Consider the following 26,562-nt stretch of genomic DNA (forward strand, 5'->3'; position numbering starts at 1 on the left):
CAGTATGAACACACACATTCACAAAACTGTGTTTCTCTCTGACTTATACATGATGTGTACTCACATGTGAACACACACAGACATGCTGAGAGGCTAATGGACATGTACTCTGTTCACAACTCAGTAATTAAGCTACATTTAGATTTAGCCACATCCTCATGGTCTCAATGTTGGGTGGCTGTGTAAGGGAGTTTATGAAAGAAAGAAGGAGAGAGAGAGGAAAAGAAAAAGAGAAGTAGAAAAGAACCTTTATGTACCTTCAGAAACAGAATCAGTAAGATGAATGAGCAGCTAAACTTTGAGAGAGCGAAATTGAAATTCTTCTGTTTTTATTTCACAATTGCAATGTAAAAGTCTGTTTCCAATGCCAATACAGCCTCTTGAATTGAATTGAAATTGAGACAAAGAGTTTAAAAGACAGAATCATATACAGTATATCTATTTTGTCATTACAGTCCATGGTGGCCTCCAAACAGCAGTTGTCATCTCCATTCTTGGTATTCTGCGAATGCTAAGGCTGATATTATCTCACGATTGTATAGAGTAGCAGATTTGTTTGGTCTGCTACTGAGTACATCTTTTTCTATTAAAGCAGTTTCTTCATAATAATTATGTAGTACAAATCAGTGATACCCTTCCTCGTCTGTAGGAGAGAGGGGACCAGCGAGGTGTTGAGCAATGACTCAAAACCAGTCAGTCGCTGTGAGACCTTCAGAACCAAAGACTTGTTTTTCTGTCTCTGAATCATCTCTGTCATGTTTACACTCTCCCCTGCATGTCATCTCTTTGCTACCTTATGAACAGATTTCAAGATGTGCCCTCGCTGTTATGGAAGCTCTTGAAAAGATGTTTCCTTCCAACATGTTTTGCTATCTCTCCTTTGATCTCTTTTACCATCCAACATTGTATAAATAGGTGAAAGTCAAGGGCTGAATGAGACAAGCTGAAGCGTGTGACTCAGATAGATGGAACTCTTTGGGCTCTCATTGGTGATCCTTGATCTCATTGTGCAACTATTCTAAAAAACATATATTCCTTTTTCTCTCTAATACTTCATTTAATTATTCTATCATGTTGCAATGACACAGTGTCCCCATGGGGACAAACCCTGGTAAAGCAGTGAAAATGAATGGTGAATGAAATATTCACACACGTAGCTTCTTAGATTCGTCCTCTGGCTGTAAGCCTCCAGAGCTGATTCTCTCTAGCTCTGTAACACATTGTTTGAAAAGACTCCCAAGAGATGCATTTGTCCTTTATATGCAATGGTGAGGGCCAAAGGGGTGGAACCCAACCTGGCAACTGATTGGCCACCTCTGGTTGGGACAATAAATACTTAATACTAATGAAGTACATGTAGCACTGTGAGAATTACCTTAAATTGAAGCAGCATCTTTAAATTAATTATATAAATTTTAGGCAACTCAGAGACAACAGAGGCATGAACACCCACATACCTCCAAAAGTTCAAGTTCAGGTTTGTTTATTGTCATTCATCCTTGGTATACAAATGAACGAAATGCCATTTCTCATGGTCCACAATGCTAGATAAGATCACAACAATGAACTTCAAGGCAAGACACCATACAACACAACACAGTGGACGGCTGTGGCTCAGGAGGTAGGGCGGGTTGGCCGTTAATCGGAAGGTCGGCGGATCAATCCTGGCTCCCCCTGGTTGCATGTCGAAGTTGGGCAAGATACTGAACCCCGAATTGCCCCTGGTGGCTATTCCGCCAGTGTATGAGTGAGTGTGAATGTTAGTTTCCGTTTGAGCACTTAGGCTCAGTGTATGAATGTGTGTGACTGGTGAATGCAGATGTAGTGTAAAAGCGCTTTGAGTGGTCGAAAAGACTAGAAAGGCTCTATACAAGTACGGAGCATTTACATTTACATTACAGTAACTGACTCTGGACAAGACAAAAAAGAGCAAATCTATTACTGTAACGTTTTGTGAACATGTTGTGGCTGGAGATTGTGCATTTTGCTCATGCAGTGGATGACAGCAGGGAATTCAAAAGTTAGTTCATTATTATTGCTGATAAGGTCCACCAATGTCGGGTCATCAGCAAACCTGATGATGGGATTCTTTTCTGGCACAGTAGGGGGCTGACTACGCAGCCCTGAGGTGCTCCTGTGCAGAATGTGGTGGTGCTCTATGTTCCCACTGCCTGTAGTCTATCTGTCACAAAATCCAGAATCCACAAAAACTAGCACCACTAGCTGGAGTCTCTAAACACCTTTAATGTATGCTTCCTCTTACTTAATGAATGTTGCCTCTTACTTTGCCGTACAACTTTTGATCTAGCACATATTGGAATAGCCATTAAAAAAATACAATTTTGAATGTGATTTATGTAAAGTGCTAGATTTTTCTTGTCTATAATGTCAAAAATGTTGCTGTTGCCCAAAACAGCGTTTGAGTGTCAGACGGTGGTCAGATGGTTGGTTAGATATCTGCGACTGTCGGACAGCAGCAGGAATGATACGTCTGTTGCATCTAGTTGCCGAACTGTGAGAGGTGCCGTGCACAGTTTAAGCTCAAATCACACAGCACGGATAACTTCATTAGTTATGTGAATCTTTCAACGCGGCAACAGCATGAAACTTTTACTGACTTTCCATGAACAAGGCTAGTAAACTTAAAACATCTTTCCCATCTGAACTTAGCACCAGTCTAAACAGGTATCCAGAACAGAACATTTTACAGGCAATATCGCAATGTTCTTTAAGATTAGGAGTTGTGGAGGAAGGTAAGAGTTTTTTATCTGCTGTCACAACAAGGTGTTTCCACAATGCAATTGCCTTCCCCCAAATGATTGGGGGTTTTAAGAAGCTCCCCATTGCCAAGTTATTGCTTTATTTAATCCATTCCTGACTGCCAGGCTGCCAGGCTGGGGCAGCACGTTCACTATGCTCTTTCTCTCTTCTCGTTTCCCTGTGGGCATTGTGTATCTACTTGCAACACATGACATGCTTTGACACAGATGTTCTTATTAAATTACATTTGAAAATAATCCAAACCGAGGCCCAAAGCTTTATGCATGGTTTATACAGTATTTGTGTTATGAACATTTTTCAGCCCAGACCTGACTCATGCAAATGACATTGTAATTTACAGGTGTATTAATGAGACAAAATAACCTCTGTGCTGCAGCTTCTCACTGAGACCACATAGTTTATTTATTCTGCAGATGTCAGCTAGATTGACCTTCACACCACTAGGTTAATAATTGAGAACAAAAGTCTGTTATGATCACTTCTTGAATCTGTTGTTTCCCTCAGAAAAGAGATTTCAATGTTAAGGGACTCCCTTGTTAAATAAATTACATTTCTATTTTTAAGTCTACATGTAGGCCTGGTTGAGTGTGTCCACTTTGCTTTCTCTCTGCTTTCAGTGGGTGGGTTTTCATAATCTGTCCAGCAGCTGACTGATTGATTTATTTGTACTTGTTTGCCCTCTGAAAGGTCATTCACAGTATTTTTTTTCTTGTGCACACCAACCACCTCATGTGTCATGTGAATTTCCTGTAATCAGAGTGGAGAGGATTAACCATTAGTGGGAACACCGTTAGTAGTTAGAAGAATCAGGGTGCATGATGTGGTCGTGACAGTGGAACTGATTAAAGCCTGCATCAACTTGAAGGCCCACCCACTAAGCATGAATATTTATAGGATTACTGAGAGGCCAAAGAAACTCATTAGCAGACTTAGTAGAAAATTGCAGATTTTGTCTCCTCAACGTTATGGTCCTGAGTGTCCCCTGAAGCCATTTTGAAAAACATTAAGCTGCAATACTGGTTATGTCCAGGATCATATCCAAAATGAGGTTGGTAATATGTGTCTTTCCTCGTCATGTGGAACTGTCCATGGTGCTGTGGGACTCATATTTCATGTTACGAATGAACACATACTCTTATCTCTGCACTCACAGGAAGTTTTTTAAATCATGTAGGGTGGATTCTTTTTCCCAAGTGCTTTGCACATTCCCTCAATCCTCATAAGACATGTGGATTAGTGCATTGATCCTTGTAATCAATAGTAGAATGCTATTAATCAAACCTGCATTGCAGCAACTGCCGCAGGCTGTACATTCATGATTGTGTGTTTGTGTGTGTGTGTGTGTGTGTGTGAGAGAGAGTGAGAGTGGATGTGATTATCCAGTTGCAGAGAAGAGGGGAAGAAATACTTACTATCAGAGAAGCAGATAAAGAAAAGCAGAGGGAGAGAGACTTTTAAAGGCTTTGTGTTGCACAAGCAGATCCAGCAGAAAACTTGGCGAAGTGAGGAAAGAACACGGAAGACAAAGAGTGTTTTGATGGCTTTTTATAGCAGCATGTAGCATGTGATTCAACAGAACATTAAAAAGACCTGCTGAGAGGTGGAATGCGGCAGAAGAGATAGAAGCTTTTTTGTATTTCTTAGTTTGTAACATCAAAAAACCCATCCGTGACCATGTGTTTTTTTTTTAATTAAGAACCTCCACCACTGTCCATTTTACATTTTTCTTCATTAAAGTGAAATAAAGGCAATTTTTATGGAAAAGAGCATTGTCTATTACCCAATAAATAACACTAAATTATTTATTTCTGAGACTGTTTTCCTGCATTCTAGTGAACATATGAAGTCATTTTGTTACCGAAATGTGGAGTCAGGAGGAAAGGGGGTGTTAAAAATGGTAGAATCTGGAGGGTTAAATATATGAATGCATATGATTGAATTTTGTTCGCATACTGTATATTGTTAACGTCAGTCTTAGGAGTTTATAGGTAACGTTACTTGATTACTATCCTGGCGTATGTTAATATATGTTGCATCAGCTAGTTGAAGAGTAATCGCACAACAACTTATCACTTATAAATTATGTCTCTTTTCCATTGCTGGTACCAGTTCAACTCAATTCACTTTTGGCCATTTTCCATTGCAAATACTACCCCCTCAATGTAGCTGCTTGTCATAGCAATGCAGCACCAAACCGCCACAAAGTAAATGTTAAATTTAAGTTAAAACGTTCAACATTACTTGGAATGTAAAGACAGAATAGCGGTACTGGAACCTTACAGCTGTGGGCCTTTCCTTTGCCGTTGTTAGTCGTCTTCTGCGTTAGCTGCAGTGGCCTGTGTGGCAGGTTGATCGGCTCGCTACCTATCCCCTCGCTAGCTATTTTTGATTTCGATTTCGATCATCAATTTTAATCTACATAGTTTCACAATTTCTTGCCTCAAAACTTATCACAAGTGGATTTAGGGATGAAATAGAATTTGAAAATTGTAAAATATATAACAATGGCACGCTACTGGCGTGCGCAATGATGAGGTAGTGAATGGCGATGATTCTCTTTCACCTTTTGGTATCGCCCCTCAGCTTCACTCGCTTGGAACCTCGATGGAGGTGACACATATTACCAACTTTTCCCTAATGGGAAGCCAAAACAGGTGAGAAGAGTCGAGGCGAGTTGTTGAGCTGGTACCATGCAGTGAAAAAAGGGCCATTAGTGTTCACTGTGTGACAAATGTGTGGCGTGAAAGCAGGTACCTCTGATCTGGACCAAAGTGGTGACCTGACCAACTGAGCGACATTGCTGTCCTTAGAGCAATGCTACAACTGTGGCTAAAAATAATTTTAAAAACTAAACTAACCCACATCCCAAGAGCAATTTTTCTGTCATTAACTTCCTGGAAGGAAGCCTCCTGAAAAGGTGCGGTCAAGTTATTTAGATGGCCCAATCAGGTTAAAGTAAACAGATTTTTCAACATGACAACTGAAAACACTAAAGATTTGCTCTACTAAATGGTTTTCTCTACTGTAAGGATTAAGCATTTTGCCATTCTTACTGGTTGACTGACTGATATTAAAAATAAAATGCAGTTATAGCATTTTGATTCCCTCTCACACTAACTTGCATGAACCTGACTGGCCTTTGATCTGCCGTATGACTGCTTGTTTACCTGCCTGACAGCCTCTTACAGTGCATTATTCCAACAACAGCTTGTATTTATGTGGGTGTTTAACAGCATTCGGTTTGGGTTCAGTTTGCTGGCTGAATGACTGCTAGCACCTCAGAAGCAGCCTACGTCTTTTCACTTCACACTGATAAAATCTCATCCTACCTGCCTGTACAGGTCGGTGTGGATTCATCATCAGTCTTATCAGCCAGCAAATGCAGATGCATTCGACCATATGGTGGAAACACAGCATTGATAGATGCTGTAGACCTTGATGTAACTCCGTTTCATGTGTAGGGACAACAAAACACTACTGACAGTGATCAACCTCATTGTCAACACCTTGGATACATTTAGGTCATTTCTTTTCATTCTGGAAACACTTCCAGTGATGATTCACATGCTGAGATTAGTGTTGGGTATGTCTGAGTGGTGAATACTGTTGTGGGCTATATTAATGGTTATATATTGCATTCTAGATAGAAGATAATGTGAAATAGTATCTTAATAATGTGGAACTTTTTTTTTCTTTCTTGATTTATACTTTTTCATAAATGGAATTGAGGAAATCCAACATGGATGAATATTTTATAATAGGCAAAATCTACACCAAATAGTATTCCAATATAATGTTTATATTTATTGCATTTTTTTTGCTTTATCTATAAACAAATCATGTTTTTTCTGCTTTCTTGTCAATTTTAACTGGTTTGTTTAAGAAAATAAACTTTATTAAATGTATCTTTGCTGTTATAAGATTTATAAGATGAGATAGCACTGATATCTAGACTAGCTACCTGTTACCCAAATTATTACATGATTCAATTTAAGATTATATTACTATTTTACATAAATATATTGATTTTTGTTATATATTGTGAAATTACCCAACTGTAAAATATTACTCATAATTTTTTGCATTAGTATTAAAAACATACAAAAATATACTGTATATTGTAAATAAAAATAACACTCACTGCAACCATTTATTGGCAGTGAGTCCTTTCACATGTAATACTTGAAGAACATTTTGCTTAATGTTACTTATCCCGACAAACCATCCCGAGAGCAGGACTGTTACTTGTAATGGCGCATTGCTACGTTTACTAAAACGTCTGAAAACTCCATGACTGCTGGTTTATCTGTGGTAAAGAGTGCAGAAAATGCACTGGTGAGTTCTAGAGCCCAGTAATTACTGAGACAGAGCGCAATTACTGCAGCCCAGAGAGCAATACAAAGCCACAGCGCAGTAACTATAGCTTGGCTTTTTAGCTCCATTTTGTTGTTACAGGAAATTTCATATGCTGTTTTCATGGTAATTATACATTCCAATGGCTTAATATTTTCTATAGGTTAAAACAGGTCTAAAGACGTCAGATACTGGTCCCAACAGATATGTAGTTAGTGCACTTTGGCTTTGCAAGGCAGTAAACCTTGAAATTACATATATCTTAAAAATGTCAATCATCGTAATCACCTGTCTTCACACTATGGGCAGCTGAAAAATACAACAAACATGGTTCATGTTCAGCCAACATTTTTCTGATTGTATGAAAGAAATGGACAACTGCTGACTGGTGTCCTGAGCTGCTTGTGGGTTGTGATCACATATAGCTGTTTCTGCCTCAAATATTCATTGCATTTTTGGCCGTCTGTCAGAATGTGATCCCTGAGAAGGCCTGATGTCATTACCACCTAATTTCCCCGCCAATATCTTCCCATTTTTACTTCATGATGACATTTGGAAGTGGGGCAATTTGCCATTGGGCAGATATAATGTGTGTGTGTGTGCGTGTGTGTGTGTATCAGAGAATGCATAGGTGAAACTGTGAGTATTTGTGTCCACATCTTCCTACGTGCATATTAAAATCTGCTCATGTGTGTCTTTGTGTGCATGTGCATCTGTTTGAAAGTTTGTTTCTTAATATGCGTGTGTGTTCCAGCTTCTGTCTCATATGCCATTCTAAGTGTGTTTGCCTGTCTTATTGAGCTTAGTCATGGGCACAGAGTGAAGTACTGGTGTCTGGGAGGGCGAAAAAGGAGAAGGAAGAAGATTGATTCTGAGCTTTAAATAACACACTCTCCTCTCGTCCAGCTGAGTCCACCAGAAGCATGTCTACCCCACATGTCACTCAACTCACCAACTCTCAAACACCACCACAGAAAGTGTGTGTATGCATGTGTGTCTGTGTGTGCAGTACCAGCAATCAGTCGGTCCAACGGGAACAAGAGGAATGTCGGCCAGAGTAAATTATTGCCTGCTCATTCTTTTCCCTCTAAGTTTGTAGATGGCTAGGGCAATATAATGAATAATTTGTGCTGACAAATGACAGCGTTCCGTCCTTAAAGTGGCTGACTTGTTCTCTTATAGGTTAAAGCAGCAGTGAAAATGCTGCATGTGAGTTTTCCTTTTTGTATAAGAAAATGGTTCGCTCTGTCTCTTGGTAGCTTTCTGCTTGACAAGCTTTGTGAGAGGCTGTGTGTGAGAATACACATGTGACGGGTGACTATGTGAGAACACACGCATGTGGTGGGGACAGTTTTTCTCTCGATCTTAAAAAGGCATATAAAGGCAGCGTTATTTTTAACAAGGCAATAGTTAAGAGTCAGGGTTTCTTGGAAAGAATTAGTTTGTACAGCGTTTCGATATCCATACAGAATATGTCCTTTATTGAAAGTGTTTATTGATGTTCCAAATGGCCACACTTAAAGCCAGGGTGAAAAGCTCGCCATCATAGAGAGGGGCAAATGCGATAATCATTTAAATATGGGGGATAATAGCACAGACTTTCAGAAAGTCTCTCCTTGAAGACATCAGACTTTTCAGCTTTAATCAGCTTTAAGTAGGTTTACACATACAAGGAATTTGCTTTGTTGACTAAAAATATATAAATATAAAAATATTAAATTGACAAGGTATAAAGATAAATAAAAGAATAATAAAGAATATGACCTTCATAGTGTTGTGCTCATTTGTAAGCAGAAAAAGGGACAGAACTATTTGTGTATAGAATAAAAAAAGTTCAAACCCTGCCAAATTTCTCACCTCTGCACACCTGGGTTAAATGTTGGTGTCGGAAAGTTACAGAAGTTGTCAGACATAACCCCCCAATTCTGATGTCAGAAAAGTGTGTTCGAGAGGGAGTTATGAAAGTAATGTTACGCGAGTTGGCGTCAATTGGATCTGGGTGTTTGAAGTGCAGTAGCCCGCTCCTCATCTCTATCTAGCAGCCCGAGGCTACATTCTCCATTAGCATAACACGCCCAAATCTCCAAGGCACCAAGTTTTGACAAAGAAAAATAATGTTTGCAATAAGACAAACAATGTCTGGTATATCTGGTTCCTAGTCTCTTAAAAGGAAGTTTTTCCTTGCCTCTGTCGCCTAGTACTTGCTCTTGGTGGGAATTGTTGGGCTTCTGTAAATATCATCACAGTACGGTCTAGACCTGCTCTTTTATGAAAAGCGCTGTGAGATAACTGTTGTTGTGATTTGGCGCTATATAAATAAAATTAATTGAATTTAATTGAATTAGTCTGACAACATAAATGCTAATTCACACAGTCACTCCCTCTAGCCACTTTGGCGTGTTGAAAAATTGTAGTCTTGTCAAAAGACTGAAATAACAAATGAATTGCAATGTGACACTACGACACTACAACTCCCATGAGTACTACCTACACATAGTGTTTGCTCATTGGTCCATTAGTGAAGCCTATTGTCTTGCGTGCTACTGACCGATGACACAGCAAGAAGACTGTGCTGTGGAGTTTAAATCCGCGGACTGGCCGTCTGACCAAGGGTTGTTTTGGCCTGCCCCCATGCAGCAGTTTTATCATATATAATAAGAAGGTACAATTTTAATGTGTTTATCTTAATAGATAAACACATTAATAATAAATTGTAATTTCCCCAAAACAAAAATTTGGCTAGTGAAAATGCTGTGTGGCTAGTAACTTTGGAAAACCACTAGCCACATTGGCTAGTGAGCAAAAAAGTTAATGTCAAGCCCTGTATGTAATGTACTTATTTTAACACTAAACCTAACCAAGTAGTTTTGCTGCCTAAACCTAGCCAAGTATTATATTGCCTGAACCTAACCAAACTACCTCTGTTTCACAATCTTTACCGTGTGTTAAACGTCATGTGACATAGATCACATGATTTACATAATGTATTTAAGATCCAGTTCTTGCCAATGCTCTTACATGTCGTTTTGGGGAACAGTCATATGTGTCCTTGTACTTTCCAACGGACATATATGTTGTTTTGGAAAACCGTCTTATATGCCGTTATGGGACACTTGACAATTGACCTGTTTTGTTGTTCAGGTATGAGGACATGCTGGGAACTCGTTACTCACAGAAATTAAAACTGATAATGAATGGGGTAAACTTAAGATGAAAGAGGGATCTGCCATGAATTCTGCAATCTGCAATCTGGAACGTACACACACACACACACACTCACACACACACTTATCAGTCAATGAACTGAATCCAAAGATAGCAGAGACAGTGAGACAGCAACTCTGTCATGGCTGTTTCTGCCAATTTATCTACAGACGACACCGAGAAGAGGAGGAAAACAGCAAAAGTTACAAGCTTGCATGCCTGTCTGAAAGCTACTCGAAACTCTCCTCATTCCCCTCTTCCCCCATATCTGCACAGTATTTGCATGTTATCTGGCCTTTCCATTTTTTGCAGCTGAATAGCTGATTTGATGCAGCCAGCCTATCTATTAGTGATCTGCTGGTGGCTCTGCCTTCCCCTCCTCTGACTCAGAGATTACCATTTAGCTGCATTACAACTCTGCCACGACTTCCCTAAAGCCAGTCCTACAGCAGCTCTGCAACCCATTTGTGTCATCTCAAAAATATGCCTATCCTCTCTTCCAAGCCTTATATTGTTTACAGGAAATCAAATTGACTAATTGTATCTAGTTTTTGAACATGAGGAACATCTTTTAAAAGGTGTTGATTTCTTAATTCCTTGAGAGCTTATTTTGTTATCCTATTATCCTTCTCTGTTGTTACTAACAGAAAAGAGGTTTTTCCACCAAAATCATGCTTTCTTTTAATTCTCTTGGGTAGTGATGCGTAGCAACATTTAATAGCAGGTCAGAAATTAATGTAAACAAGAAAGTATCAGCAATGTTATGCAGGAAAGATTTTTTTTGTAGTGGTTTAACAAATGGTGTTTTATGATAAGCTTCCTCTCTAGCCTCTGTCATGCTCAGTGTTGGCACTGTTTTTCCAGTGCTTGGCGGCTTCAGTAGAAATACTTACAAACAAACACCTAACACGCATCTGTGTTAGGTGGGATAACTGCTCTCTGATGACCATGTGTCTGCACCTGTGTTTTCAAGTGAAAATTAATTTGTAAACCCATCCATCTATCGACTGAAAGATACCTCCATCTACAATTATGCAGCTCACTGCTGGATTCCACCAGGCACAGCTGCTTCACGTTCTGGCTGTGTCTGGATGTGGCCACTGGAGATGATTTCCCGTGGAGATGATTCTAGACAATGCTTATAATTCCACCATATGCGCCTATTTTTGACTCAAGCTGCATCAAGATAGACAGAGGAGAATGAACTAGGAAGTCAGACACAGCAATGGCATAGACAATCCGGTTAAATTTCAAAATAAAACACCCTGTGCAGACTCCCGATCGTATATCAAAAATAAACAAAAATTGAAAACAGACAAAAATAAAACCCATTTTATCACGCAGCCCACTTGACTACACTGTAAAAGAATTGACTGTAGATTTACAGTAAATTACTGACTACTAGTTGCATTACTTTCACAGTAAGTTACTGTATGTAAATTTACAGTGTATGGTAGCGGCGCAAAAATGACCATATCAGCAAAATCTGACCCTGTCAACAAAATCTGCAAAACCAGGTCGCAGGTGCGATGTTTTAGAGCCGTGCCCGGTGGAATCCAGGTATAAGGCATGCAGAGCAGATGTCCCTTTACCCCCGCAATGTTCTCCAACATTTCCCTAAATGTTTCTTGGATTTGTACAGGCTGTTGTTTGTTTCAGTGATGCTTTCACGGGAAGGCAACTGGTCAGCCTGCTTATCTCAGCGTGGGGATTTAGCAACTTCACAATGGAATTAATTAAGTTTTTGCCCCTTCAAAAAAGAGTGAGACAGCCACCCTGAGGAGCTTTGGTTCAACCACGTGTATTTGCTTTATGGTCACTTTCCAGAGCTCATGACCATGTGTGTAAATAGAGAACTCTGCTCTGTGATGTAGCTGTACCACATTCTAGTACAGTTCCTGCATTTGAAACTGGTGGTCTGTGTTTTATATTTCACTCAGTTTCATGAATGAGGTACTGAGATGCTTTATCCCCCACTACAGCAGTGTTTCTTTCTCGAAGTGTTTTAGCCATCATGGCTCTGGGGATGGCAATATCAGTCCTTCACTTTGGTCCAGACTGAAATATATTCAGTGGTGGAAATGGGGAGAGAACAGTGTTCCAGGAAGATATGACATACTAAAATTAAACAACACATTGTAGTTTCTGTATTAATTACCAAAGCATTTATTAGAAATACAGTTAACATTTTCAGTTAGGGGCAACAGTGCTCCGAGGAAAAAAAATTAGTCTGGAGCCCTGTGCAGACACAAGATAATATTAAACGCGCACGCACACACACACACACACACACACAGATTAGATACAAGATAAAGATAGGTGTTAACGTAGGTTGAATAAATAAACCAATGCAGGTACCAGGGAACATACAGTATAAACTTAGACTGAGAGTAACGCTAGGTTTAGAAATAGCTCTTCGATGCAGTGTACACCTACCCTGTCATAGCTAACGTTAGCTGTACGCTAAGTAGGTAGCTATGTTGGCTATCATTAAGATACTTCATGAAAGTAACAAATTACCATCAAAATGAAAAAAGCCAGATAACCTGTCCAGCAGAAATAAAGTGACCATAGACTCAATTTCCAGCCAGTTGGGGTCCCTCAGATGTCGGCATCGTTGAAAAGGTATTGGCTCCATTCTGACCTCTTGTGCCTAGCTTTGTCAGGTCTGAAAGAGCAGACAGGGCACGTGCATTTAGACTTGTCCTGAAGCAGCAAGGCTGGTTGCCATGGTGGCGAGGTAGATTGACAGTCACCCAGCCAATAATAAACTTCAGTCCGAATGAAACGAGTGTCTCTGTTTATTGCAGCCCTGGGAGGACTACAGGCAGTATATTGGTATATATAAAGACAGCTTTAACAAATATGACAAAAAGTGTTTTAGAAAGACATCGCCTACCCTGCCTTTATTTTTAAAAATTCTATTGTTGCCCATACCAAAGGGTATCCAATAAAATAGTGTCTATTTGGAATGATTATCTCAACTGTCATCCATGGGTAACACACAACTATTCAGGACTGGTAGGCTGCTGCACTGCAGGGAAAAAAAGATACCACAATTCACCTTGCCGGGTACATCTGATCATTTGCAGCATTATGCATTAATTTACATTGCGTCTATGCAGCACATTTTCATTGCTTGTGCTCTAGTGTATTTTGTTGCATTGGTTGGATTTGCAGCTCGTCTCCTTTGCAGAGGCTCTATGGTATTGGGGGTGTGTCACTACGTATCACTGTCCCAAATACAGAAAAATAATTTGCTTGGATAGTTGGTTTGAAGACAGAGAAAGAGATAGGGGGACAGTGGAGAGTAAAAGACCTCCTGAGGCAGAACTTATTGTGATGTCAAATACAGGTTTTTATCTATAATGCATTCTTTCTTCTTCTTTTTGGTAAAACTTTGTGGTAACAATTTGGGGAAAGACCTTTCAACATGACACTGGCCTGGTGCACAAAGCCAGGTCCTTAAAGAAATGGTTTTCTGAGTTTGGTAGGGAAGAATATGACAAGCCTTCACAGAGCCCTCAGCCCCATCCAACACCTTTCGGATGAACTGCAATGTGACTATGAGCCACATCTTATCACCAACATCAGTGTTGGACCTCAGTAATGCTCTTGTGGCCGAATGGGAGCAAATCCCTGCAGTGAGATTCCAACATGTGGTGAAAAGCCTGAAACCAGAAGAGTGGAGGCTGTGACTAATGCCCATTGTTTTGGAATGAAATCATAAGCGGAATTTACACTGGGGACATGTCCCCATCACTTATTGAAAGCAACAAGAAATGATAACAAATGAAAATGTTTTGAAAAAGGTTTCTTTTCACAATAAGAAAACATGCAATGCGATGTAGGCTAAATATAGAAGAAACAAATGTGCATTGTTCAAAAAAAGTAACTTAAGCTAAGAAAAAAAAACAAGCTACTGATTATAGTCCTTTACGTTTTTAGATTTAGAATTGTCACCTGTTTCCCTTTATATAAATAAAGACATTTTCAGCATAAATTGGTGCAGAAAATGTCTCTAGAATGCAGAAAAGTAAGTGTTTAATGCTCAAAATCTTCTGGGGAATGACACCCAGACCCCCACTCACATATTTCAGCATTGAATATTTCTTCAAAATAGTGTTAAAATATTTTCTCGACTTCGACTATCGTCACACCCCTAATCTGTCCCCACCACTTTTCAACACAAAGTGACGCCCTTGAATGAAATGTTCAACAGTTATATATGGTTGTAATGTTTGGGTGTCAACATATTTTTAAAGAAAAACAACATAACCAAATACCATGATAATGAGAAACTTCAATTTTCTGTTGTGGTTGACTGACAATATCTAGTGTCCTCTCACCTTTGACAGGTATTTGGATCAAACCCAGACGAACATCCAGGATGAGGGAGAAGAGGGCTGACTTTGTGGCAGGATGTCTGGGAGGAAGGGTAATCGCAGCTGGTGGTCTAGGTCAGCACCTACATTCTTTTCCACCTCTTTTTCAGTGTGTTCTTTTCTGTGAATTAAAATACAGTGCTGTGCTTGGACCTAAGAAGGAAGAAAAGGGACAGAACAACAACTCAGGTAATTCTGTGACTGATTTCCAATGTTGCAGAATATTTTTTCCGTTAAAGGACATACCTTACAATGGTCTTACCCCAGTCAGTGTATCAACCTATTTATCTGTAGAAAGTAAATGGTATGATGCTTTAAAAAAAGAGAAATAATGATATCATATTCAATTCTCGTGTCAGTTACACAAACTATTACAAAAACGTTCTTTTTGTAGTCTTATTGTTTCACAGTGCATGGTGTATATGTAATGAATGGCAAGTAATCTTTTCGGTGTTACGGTTAAATGTGTAACCTCAGCTGGAGTACAACCCAGCAATGTGTAATTATTAAAATTATACTTTACCACTTACTCTGGAGGTAACTTTTAAAACAGAATAGCCAAAGTCAGTGCAGAGCCTAGAAATCCAGAGTCTAAATTTCAGCTGCATTCAGATGGTTGGGTCAGAATTTGGCTTGAACAACATGAAAGCATGGACCCATCCTGTATCAACGGTTCAGGGTGCTGCTGGTGGTGTAGTTAGCCCCTTAGTACCAAATGAGCATTGTTTAAACATGACAGCCTACCTGAGTGTTGTTGCTGACCATGTCCATCCCTTTATGACCACAGTGTACCATCTACTGATGGCTACTTCCTGCAGGATAATGCTCCATGTCACAAAGCTCAAATCATCTCAAACTGGTTTCCTGAACACAGCAATGAGTTAACTGTACTCCAGTGACCTCCACAGTCACCAGATCTTAATCCAATAGATCACCTTTGGGATGTGGTGAAACAGGAGAGTCTCAAAATATTTTGAATACAATTCATTTCATAATAAAGGGGCTCACCACTTAAACATCCATCCATCTATTGTCCACTAGGGCTGTGCAATTATTCAAGTTTTAATCATGATTTTGAATTTGGCTTCCAACGAAACCAACTGAAATCAAACGATTATTGTGCCTCTCGACAAGACGAAACGAGAAACGAAACCAGCACACCCTTTCCCTTACAGCTGCGCCCCCGCCCCTCCCTAAAAGCTCAAACTCCCTCTCAGCAGGTTGTGATTTTTAGTTCAGCTCGAGCAAACATGACGGTTGCTACAACTGCTACAACTTGTTAATCACCATTATTATCTTAAGCCTATGGCATTTTACACTGCAGAAATTAGCCTAGTGGCCTCTACCCATAGTTCAACAATTTACTAAACCCAATGTGTTAAGCCTTTGTATTAATAATATTCAATTACTTTTTCTTATTTAATGGGCTTTTTGGGATCCACAATCATTTAAAGAAAATAATCATTTAATTTTAAAAGTTAAATGAATGCATGATGTTTCCTAAGTAAATCATTAATCGTGTTAATAATCGCAATCTCAATTATGGCCAAAATAATCTTGATTATCATTTTTGCCGTAATTGAGCATCCCTATCGTCAACCGCTTATCCTGTGTACAGGATTGCGGGGGGGACCAATCCCAGCTGGCATTGGGCAAGAGGCCTACTTAAACATACCAAAATTAATTTTCCATTAACTTTGAATTTTCTCCTTGACTGAGCTGCATTTGTTAAAGTAAATATGAACGATGAATGATGCTACAAATTAATCAAAGTTCTGCTTTTGTCCTTCATAACATGCTTGTTAAGCAGATATTGACTTGTCTTTTCTTTTCTCTCAGCAAGATTACACAGATACTGGGTATACACACGGGGGATACACACAAAGTGGTGTAACCCCCGAAGCCATGAATGAAAAATAAGAATGAAATGGATGTGTGTGTGTGCGTGTGTGTGCTTGTGAGTAGGTGTGTGTGCGCTTGTGTCTGCTAACGTGCAAAATAACAAAATGAGAGAGGGAGAGTGGGAGGAAAAGAGGTATATATGTTATATTTTCTCTGTGTAAGTGTCAGCTGTGAGTCTGGCTCGCCATCTAATCCAGTGGGATATTTTGGGCTTGTGAGTCATAGCTGGTTTATGGCCCATTTCCAACCCTGTGCCTTTTGACTTGGGAAATAAAAGATAAAAATACATCCACAATGACCAAATAGCATATATTAGGCAGTTATAAACAAGTTAGGATGAAGAATTAGCATAGTCTAGATACTGGGGGATGGTTAACATCATATTTGCAGGAGTTATACATACTGTATGTACAGTATAAATGAACTCACCTGATTAAAAAGCAGTATTGTTCTTCACTCTTTGTAGATCTGTTCAAGGCTTTTGATAACTGTTGATTGCAATATTTTGTTAAATAAGCTGTTTTCCATTGGTTTGATGATGATTCTGCTCACAACTGGTTCAAATAATATCTCTAAATGGTTGATAAAGGTATCCCACACGGATCAATATTAGGCCATCAATTATTTACTCTATAGATGGTCAAAACAATTAAGGGAACACTCAATCATCACAGTATAACATCATGTCAATTACTGTAAACTTCAGGGATATCAATCTGTGCAAATGAATAATAATAATAAGTTATATTTATATAGCGCCTTTCACGAGACCCAAGGACGCTTTACACATAATTGCAGAGACAGTCTGGAGATGTTTTTGAGGTGGTAGAAAGCAGATTTGGTAATGAGTTTGACATGTGACTGGAAGGAAAGGGTGGAGTCCAAAATGACACCAAGGTTGCGGACTTCTTGGGATGGAGAGTCATCAGCAAGACAACCTCCTAAAAGTGAATGTTTTGCAGGTGGTGGCCACAGAAAATTGCTCTCTCCACATCCTTCCTGACTGATTGTTTTGTGCTAGTTTTGTGTTTTGCTGGTGTCCTTGTCACTACTGGTAGAATGAGGCTGTACCTGCAGCCCATTCAGTTTGTACAGGTAGTCCAGCTTCTCCAGGATGGCATATCCATATGTGCACATCCATATGTGCCATCACAAAAAGTATTGCTGTGTCTCCCTGCACAGTCTCAAGAGCATGGATACTAGAAGACAGCCACTAAGAGAGCTTGACAGGGCTGTAGAAGGGCATCAACCCATCTGCTCCTTAGTGCGAGGAGGAACAGGTGGAGCCCTGCCAGAGCTCTACAAAATCACCTCGCTAATGGTGTGCATGTTTCCTACCAAACTGTCAGAAACAGACTCGATGAGGGTGGCATGATGGCCCGACATCCTCTAGTGAGATCTGTGCTCAGAGCCCAGCACCATGTAGCTCAATTGGCATTAGCCAGATAAAGCCAGAATTGACAGGTCTGCCATTTACGCTGGTGCAGTGGGCCCTGGGTTCATCCTGGGGCAGGATGATGCCTGGCCTCATGTGGCCAGAGCATGTAGGCAGTTCCTGGATGACGAAGGTATTGATGCCATTGACTGTCACACTCCTCAGTCTTGAATCCAATTGAGAACCTCTGGGATGTTATCGGTGCTTCCAAGGCCACCAAGTAGCACCGCAGACCGTCCAGGAGCTCACCAACACACTGATCTAGGTCTGGCAGGACACCATCCGCCGTCTCATCAGGAGCATGCCCAGACGTTGTCAGGAGTGCAAACAGGAATGTGGGGGCCGTACACACGACTGACTCACATTATGAGTTGCCGTAATGAAAGTGATTTCAGTGTGATTTCAGTTTTTTTACTTTGATTCTCGGTATATGACGCCCTGAGATGAGAACGGGCTCAGGTTTCTGCTGGGGTCCGCGAGGGAGGCTGTGGCTCAGGAGTAGTCCCTGGCTGTATGTCAAAGTGTCCTTGGGCAAGATGCTGAATCCTGAATTGCCCCTGATGGCTGTTCCACCAGTGTATGAACGTGTGTGAATGGTGAATGTGATGTAAGAGCGCTTTGAGAAGTCGCAAACACTAGCACAGCATTTACATTTACAGGAGGAGCCACCCTCAGTTTTTTTCCTCTGCTCAACAGTTGCCTTTTGCTTCGTATCACTTATCAATGGACTTATTTTCTTTTTGACAGCATCAACGCTCAGCTGGATGCCGGATATATGGCGGTGACTTGGTCCGCTATTTTAGTCCACTCACTATTTTTAATCTCCCAAGTTAAGCGTTACGTGAATTTGGATTTCTCGACTGAGGTTACAGAACACCTCTAAGCCACCTGACTTGAAGTTCAGTAAAAAAAACTGCGATTAAAAGCCATTTAGCTTGCGAGATGAGAAAAGTGGCATCGATTGCTAGGTAACAGACATAAAAGTTGATATCCAATATTGGATTGAGTATTTAGGATTTCCTAACCTGAGATAAGATTGGATGAAGTAAGATAGGATTTGCCTCTGTTATACCAAATAAGGAAAAATCCTATCTTAGACTCTTCTTATCTTAAGACTTAAGATACGGTCCGCGATCTCACTCACTTTTCATTTACAAGGCCGTGATATCTAAATTGCAGAGATATTCAACTTCTTTAGCTGAATCAACATTTTAATCAGTATCTGTGTGTGTCTGACAGAATTGTATGTATGCCATTTATTCTCAGTTCTCTCTTTGCAAAAGAGATCCTGATCTCGGTGAGACTTCCTGAATAAATAAAGGTTAACTTACATTAATACTAAGTAATCTTACCATTTTAAAATCATGTAAAAAGAACTAAAAGAGGTCTGACTTTAAAGCAGATTAATTTTGATTGAAAAAGCTTAACAAAGTTAAAAACCTTAAATAGGCCAGATGACTCTTCTCTGCTTACTGAATAACTCTTAATGACCACTTTCTGCATGGTGAAATGCTGGTCGATGGCAACGTTGGATGCTGGTTTTGTTACAATTTGTTATCAGACCTGAAAAGCTGTAAAGAAAAAGGAAAAACAACCCCAGGTACCCCTCTCTTATCAAAGCTTTTATTTTGGTAGCTAATCCTCTACATGGCATTACAAATTCAAAAGGCGCCCTGGGGAAGGCCAGCAGATGTCATAAGCCATTAGGACAGCTTTTAAAGGGCTTTGTCTTTCTGTATTGCTCCTCTGTGCTCGAGCATTGTGGTAAAAAATGTAAAAATACATAGAAACCATTAAAAAAAATCTCAAGCAAATGTAAAAGAATTGTCCCTGATGAAGGATTTACATAGTCAATTCAGAATGGTGTTATAATTTTGGATTTATTCACGCATTTAAAAATATTTATTAAGAGCTTCTTTCTTTTCATTTACAGCAATATGTTGATATTTATATCATAATTGGCTGTATATTAACTTATTGGGAGAAAACCTGTAGTTTTATATAAAATCAGGCATTGAGCACCCCATAAAGCCAAAACGCTATGATCCCTGTTTCATAATGGCTCTGCAAAGAGTCGACTGTGAGATTGGGAGTCGAATCAGGCTCCTCATTGAATCTTCGACTATTCAGGGTCAGCCCTAGTTTCCATGTGCATTTCTCTGTGTATGTGTCTATTCTAATGACACCAATGTGACAGTCTTCACCACCTTCACCCACGCACCCTGTATCAGTACATCTCTTCCCCCCCCCCACACCCAGTCTTTAGGTCATATTAATGCCTGACAAGTTGATATCTGCATGTAAATTCTAATTACATGCAACTCGTCAGAGAAGACCGTCTTAAAATGCAATTATTTGCTCAGCCATATCATTACATTATCAGATTATTTGCCAGACATTTTCACACACAAACACACACACACACACACACCAAATACACCACTCACATACAGTATACTTTATGTCAAACACACACATAGCTGGTCACATAAACATATGTAAACATGTGAATACACAATGTACATTCTTTATAAATGTCATACATTCATACTTTGTTTTCTTCAACTCTTCCCTCATGAAACATTTAGGCCTATTACATTGGATGATATTATAAAAGGAAGCCTAAACAAAAAGCCAGAAACAAAACTGATATTTAAATGTTCAATTAAACCATCAGGGTTCATCAACATTGTTAGGCTCAAAGTAGCTGGCAGCATTAGTGTACAAGTGCTAACTTAAGACTATTTTTGGTCTAAGAGTAATTCATAAAGCATTTCATAAGTAAAACTAGCTCTTAGGTCTGAGAGGTCAGAGGAGGCTCAGAGTACCCCCATGTCACTAAGACCTACTGCCAGTCAATCATCTGCTTCAGGTTTTGCGCCTTATTGTTTCAGACAGAAACCCCTTTCTCTTAACTTAACTTAACTTGAGTACAATAATGGTGATTATCTGAATTATTCATTGGCGGTCAAAGCCAACAAACAGCAAGCCAGTCACCAGCAGGCATGGGCCGGTATGAGATTTTGATGGTGGTATTGCAGTTACAGCTTTAAAATGTGTTATTTTTAAATGCAATGCAACATATAGAACTGCTGCTAAGAATAATATCTAATAATGCTATAAAATCGATTATTGTTATTTCAGTGTTGATGCATAAGGAGAGAGAGAGCGTGAGTGTGTCTCACATACACATACACCGCCATCTGTTTTACAGTGGAAGAGACACCAGAGCCAGCAGTTGTTTTTTCTTCTTTTTGTTTTTTAAAGTTGGGAATTTTTAACAGATGTACACAATGGTGGAAGCGTAAACAAAAGTACAGACATGATACCAGCTAAATTGAATTATTGTACTAAATCGCAGAAACCCCGCTCTGTGAAGTAACGCAGAGACGTTTTATAGATGGGACATGCCACTTCAAGAATCCCCAATACAACTCTTTAGGGAAAGCCTGTAAGACCAAAGATGGCGGTTATCCCGCCCTGCCCGCTAGAAAGCCAATCATCTTCTTTTAACAGACGAGGCGGGAAACATATTTCAGCCAATCGTGTGGTTCCACTGACGTAAGGGTCTGCTACACAAGAATGGTAGTAGTGACGCATGCGCATTTTAAAAAAAACGGTGAGGAAAAACGCATTTTAAGCCTTATTTTTGGGCAAAGTCATCAAACTTCAAGCAATCCCCCCCAGTGAAAGTGCAGTTATGACTCTCTCCTCATTCAGATACACTAGGGGCCTAGGCTTGTTAGTTCAAAATAATTGGCATGGGATGATGGTGTTGAGGAGATCCAGACTTACACTCAGCAGTGTTGTTTGTCATTTTGTCCATAACCGGAGACCACAGGAGTGCTGGTAGCAGGTGCACAGCTACCTCACATCATTTGGTAAATCATGATGACTGTTTTGAGCAGCATTTAGACCAGTGAAAACTTATTATTAGTTACAAGGAACCTGGAGGAAGCAAGCAAGAAGGTCAAGGATGAGTGATGTGTATTACCTGCTAAAATATGCAAAGTGCTGAAAAAGGGTAGCAGGTTTGTTGTGGCTTCTATTTGACCAGTGTTATTGTTTTGCTGTCTGAAAACAGAATCTACAGGAGTTCACAGAGGGGTGAACAGAAAAAACACTTGTGAGCTTCAGAAACGGTGACACTGAAAACTAGAGATGGAAATAGTAGTAATAGTAGTGATTTTCAAACTGCAAATGCAAAAGATACAGACTGCAACAGATGCAAAATGACTCAGGCCTCATAAATTGCATGAAATTTCCTGGACTTTGTATTTTTAAAACAACTGTGGTTGTGGGGGGGTGTTATCATCACAATTTCTATGAAAATTTGGTTTATGTTCCAATAAGAATGAAATAAAATAAACTCTCATTTTTCATCTATGTTCAGTGACCAAAAAAAGGATAAAATAGTGTGGGGTGAGAATTATTCCAGTTCATCAGATGTCAGTATTTTAGTATTTCAGGGGTTGGCTAGCCTTGTGTACATGTTGCCCAATGTGTGGGCTGTGTTCTAGGTTTCAACAATTGTAAAGTCAGCTTTATCTTTTCACTAATACATGCAGGTCTCTAATGGGTCTGTAACATGTGACAATAGGTGAGTAGCATTATTTCAAAAGGGATGAAATGAGGATACCTCACCAGGTGCCTTTGAAGCTTCAAAACTGAATACTAATGGTATACATCCATCTATCCATTACCTTATTATACTTATCCCTTGCAGAATCACAACTGTTGTAACAGACTGTGTAGGATATCTCATGATGAGTAAACTGAACTCCATGTGAAAAATAGGTGGATTGCCCCTTTAACAAAGGGACAGCAAAATGTCTTCCAAAAATGTAATGTAAATGTGTTTCACCACCTTACAAATATTTTTTTTCTAGCTGTAAGCAGGTCCTCTATTTCCTGGAAATCAATTATTTTAATATATGCTAATGCTACAAATGTTTTCTGTTTTCTCGTGTGAACAAACTACATACTGGTTAGTTTTAGTATTAATACCTTTATTACTAAGATTCTCAGAGTAAGTCTGTGAAGTGCATCCTGGGAAATTGAGGAAGTAAAATAAGTAAAAGGTCAGGGATAGTGAGTAAAACACACTAGTCATCATTGCCTGAGATTTAAAAGTTTTTTGCCAAGATTTTAGTATATAGTATGTTTTGTTTTAAGTATTGTACTTACTACATTTGGCTACATTTTAAATTACATTTGTTAACTTAAAATGTAGCGAAGTATGCATGATGGATCATGTGGAAAATCAGGAGCGTTGAAGCCCGATGAAGCCCGACACTCCTGATATTACACATTATCCATGATGATGCGGAAAAATAAAAATTAATGGCAAAAATTGAATGTCATGTCTCCCCTGGCTGCAGGTAGCCCTACCACAGGTGGTTGAAAAGAAGTTTTCATAGTTTGTTAAGAGGTTTTGCTCAAATTAGCCAAAAAGACATCGGGGCATGACATTACTGATGTTGTTTAGCACTAGCAACCTGCTGGTAACTAGTTAATTATTATAACTATAAATTAATCATGCTAACGCCTATGATGGGCTATTAAAATGACTACCTGTTAGGGATATGACTTCATATCATATGCCCATTTTCATGGGAAAATCATTCTCAAAACTATGCAATAACATAAAAGATCTCTAACATTGTTCTGTGCCACTTCTTTGGCAAAGTCAAACAAACTAAAACTGAAAGCGCAATTTGTGCCCTTATCCAATTGCAAAAGACTGCGATTTAATTAAATAAGTATAAATAAGATATAAAATCAGTATAAATAAGTTCTTTAAGGAGGTTAAAAAGTAGCATGTACTATGAGTAAATTTTAAATGAGCTACTTTTACTTCTACTTGAGTATATTTTTATACCAGTAAGTTTACTTAACTTACTTTTTACTTAAGTAAAAGTTCATCAAAGTAATCGTACGTTTATTTTAGTACTCTTTCCACCTCTGGTGTATAGCACGATAGTGATTCTACTGGAATCACATGGAGGATTTTGATGTGTTTGTGAGTTGTGGACCAACTATAAATCAAAGAAAAAGGTTAAATCACTGTGCTGTATGTATTGTGTGTGACTGTGTGCATAGAGCTCTTTCTAGAAGAGAGAACAGGAGAGACGAAGAACAATGCAACAGAGGTTCTGAGTTGGAGGGGTGACAGAAGCAGAAGACAGGAATACAATTTGAGACGAGAGGCATCAAGGAGTGAAAGTGAACATGAAATGAGAGCAGGAGTGTTGAAAGGAGGATGTTTAGCAGGGAGGACAGGAGGAAGAATAGTAGAACAGAACAAAGGAGGAGGATGACAGATGAGTAGGGGTTAAGAGTGATAAAATTGAAGAAAAGTGTTTCTAAGAAAGGATTCGAAATTATAAGAGGAAGAAAATAAGTGAAGAGAGAATAAGAAAGATGATTATTTTAAGGACAAAAAAGAGTGAATAATTAACTTAATGGAGAAAGGCAAATGAGATAAGAGCAAAGGATGGACATAAGGAGGAGAGGAAGGGAGGTCAAAAGAAGAGTGGGAGCAGAAGGGAGGAGGAGAGGGGCTGCTGGATGAGTGGCTGGTGAACTGACGTGACGTCTATGGGCCATGAATCAAAGCGACAACAGGAAGCCTTTGAGCATAAAGAGCAGCATAGAGTATGTTTCTGTGCTACATGCGTATGTGCATGTGTGCAGTCACAGGTGTGGATATGTACTTGTGTCCTATAAAGGAGCCGATGCCTGAGCGGCTTTGAAAAGGCCGACTCTGCGCTGTCACTTTGTTCTTCCAACAAAATGATGATAATAGCCCTCCTTAGACAGACAGACGCGCGCACACACACACTCTGACTCGCTCACCTGTCTATATCATTTGGGGTCTCGCTGTGATGTGGGTCTCCATGGAAATGGCAACAACTTAGTGTTGGCTGATGTATAACGACAGTGAGCATTGCACCTGAGGTGAGAGAGAGGGAGAGAGGGGGGAGGGAAAGAAAAACAGAGACCAGGAGACCTTAGAAAGGAGAAGAAAAAGTGACGTTTCAGATTGCAACCAACTGATAATTCTTCCCCTCACAATCCAGTTCCAAGCATGTAGATATAAAGGGCTCATTCCAAGGTAATAAAAACACAACAGTCCTTTTTATTTTATTATTATGCTACTTATGAATATTATATTCCATTTCTGACAGTATTTCTGCAAATATCCCCCTAAATCTTACACACCGGTCTTAAAAAGCTCTCCAGCTTTCTAGTTTTGACTGATTCTAAGTTTGTTGCAAACCTCTTAGTGTCAGCCTTCCTGGAGAACATACTAAATCCAGCAACATACAGGAAATTAATATCCTACAACATTTGCAAATAAATCTAATTATTATGTAAAAAAATTATGTAAAACAACAGTAATTCAGCCTACAACTTTTACATTAAGCCATCAATTCCTATAAAAGCTGTATATTCGCAATGCTTAGGTGCATGATGCCAAAAAAGTTAGACTTTAATAAGAGCAAATAATGTGTGTTCGTTTTGGGCCAGTAAGCTTTAAGCGATGACCCAGAAGTTGTAATTACACAGTTTGGCCAAAATTGGCTTCAGGTTGTGCATCATGTGGTGTCGTAATAATCGAAAAATGATTTCCTATCTGGGAAAATTCACGTGAACATGGCTGACAGCTCGGTTGATGGTTAGAAACGTTTAATGGTGCGAAATCACGTATTGCTTGTACATATTTGCAATATGGTATTAGGTTATAGCGGTTAGTTTGCTGTCCATGTAGACTGAAGTAGATTAATTAGGAAAGTTATTTATTAGCAGTATTTGCAGTACAAGCAATATTTTAGTGGTTTCAGGTAATATAGTGTTGCAGTAACAACAAAAAATAACTGTAATAGAAAGCTTCAAACTGTGTCAGCATAGTTGGATGACAATAATAATTCTAATCCAACACATTTTTATAGTATTATATATATATATAGTATGTTATTTCCACATTCCGACTTACTAACACACCGAAGTTGGAAGAACAACTTCCCAACTCAGGAAATGGGACTATTCGAGGAGCACATGAAGCACCAAAAGCCTGGGAGGCTTGCCCAAATCTCCAACCAAACTGTTGGCCATCATTTGGTGTCCTTACATGTGTATATGGGTGCGGCGGATAGCGCTGTGGCCTCACAGCAAGAAGGTCGCGGTTTCAAACCCGGTTGCCCTGGCCATTCTGTGTGGAGTTTGCATGTTCTCCCCGTGTCTGCATGGGTTCTCTCTGGGTGCTCCGGCTTCCTCCCACCGTACAAAGACATGCAGCCTAGGTTGATTGTTGACCCTAAATTGTCCTTAGGTGTGAGTGTGACTGGTTGTTTGTCTATGTGTGGCCCTGCGATGGACTGGCGACCTGTCCAGGGTGTACCCCGCCTTGCGCCCGAAGTCAGCTGGGATTGGCTCCAGCCCATTGTGACCCTGTACACAGGATAAGCGGTTGATGATGGATGGACATGTGTATGTGTT

At 39.6% G+C, this 26,562-nt stretch overlaps 1 protein-coding gene across 1 annotated transcript in view; it reads left to right on the forward strand.

Annotated features, from left to right (window-relative positions):
* LOC119906188 (kelch domain-containing protein 8B-like) overlaps positions 1-26,562 on the forward strand; it is a 183,662-nt gene that overhangs the window by 149,807 nt on the left and 7,293 nt on the right. Inside the window, exon 5 of the mRNA XM_038723738.1 lies at positions 14,697-14,798. Coding sequence (XP_038579666.1) covers positions 14,697-14,798 — 102 coding nt within the window. The remainder of the gene's footprint in view (positions 1-14,696; positions 14,799-26,562) is intronic.

The sequence above is a fragment of the Micropterus salmoides genome, unplaced genomic scaffold, assembly GCF_014851395.1.
Source record: "Micropterus salmoides isolate LMB-PRFRI ecotype aquatic unplaced genomic scaffold, ASM1485139v1 Ms_hic_scaffold_16, whole genome shotgun sequence".
Classification (NCBI taxonomy): Eukaryota; Metazoa; Chordata; class Actinopteri; order Centrarchiformes; family Centrarchidae; genus Micropterus; species Micropterus salmoides.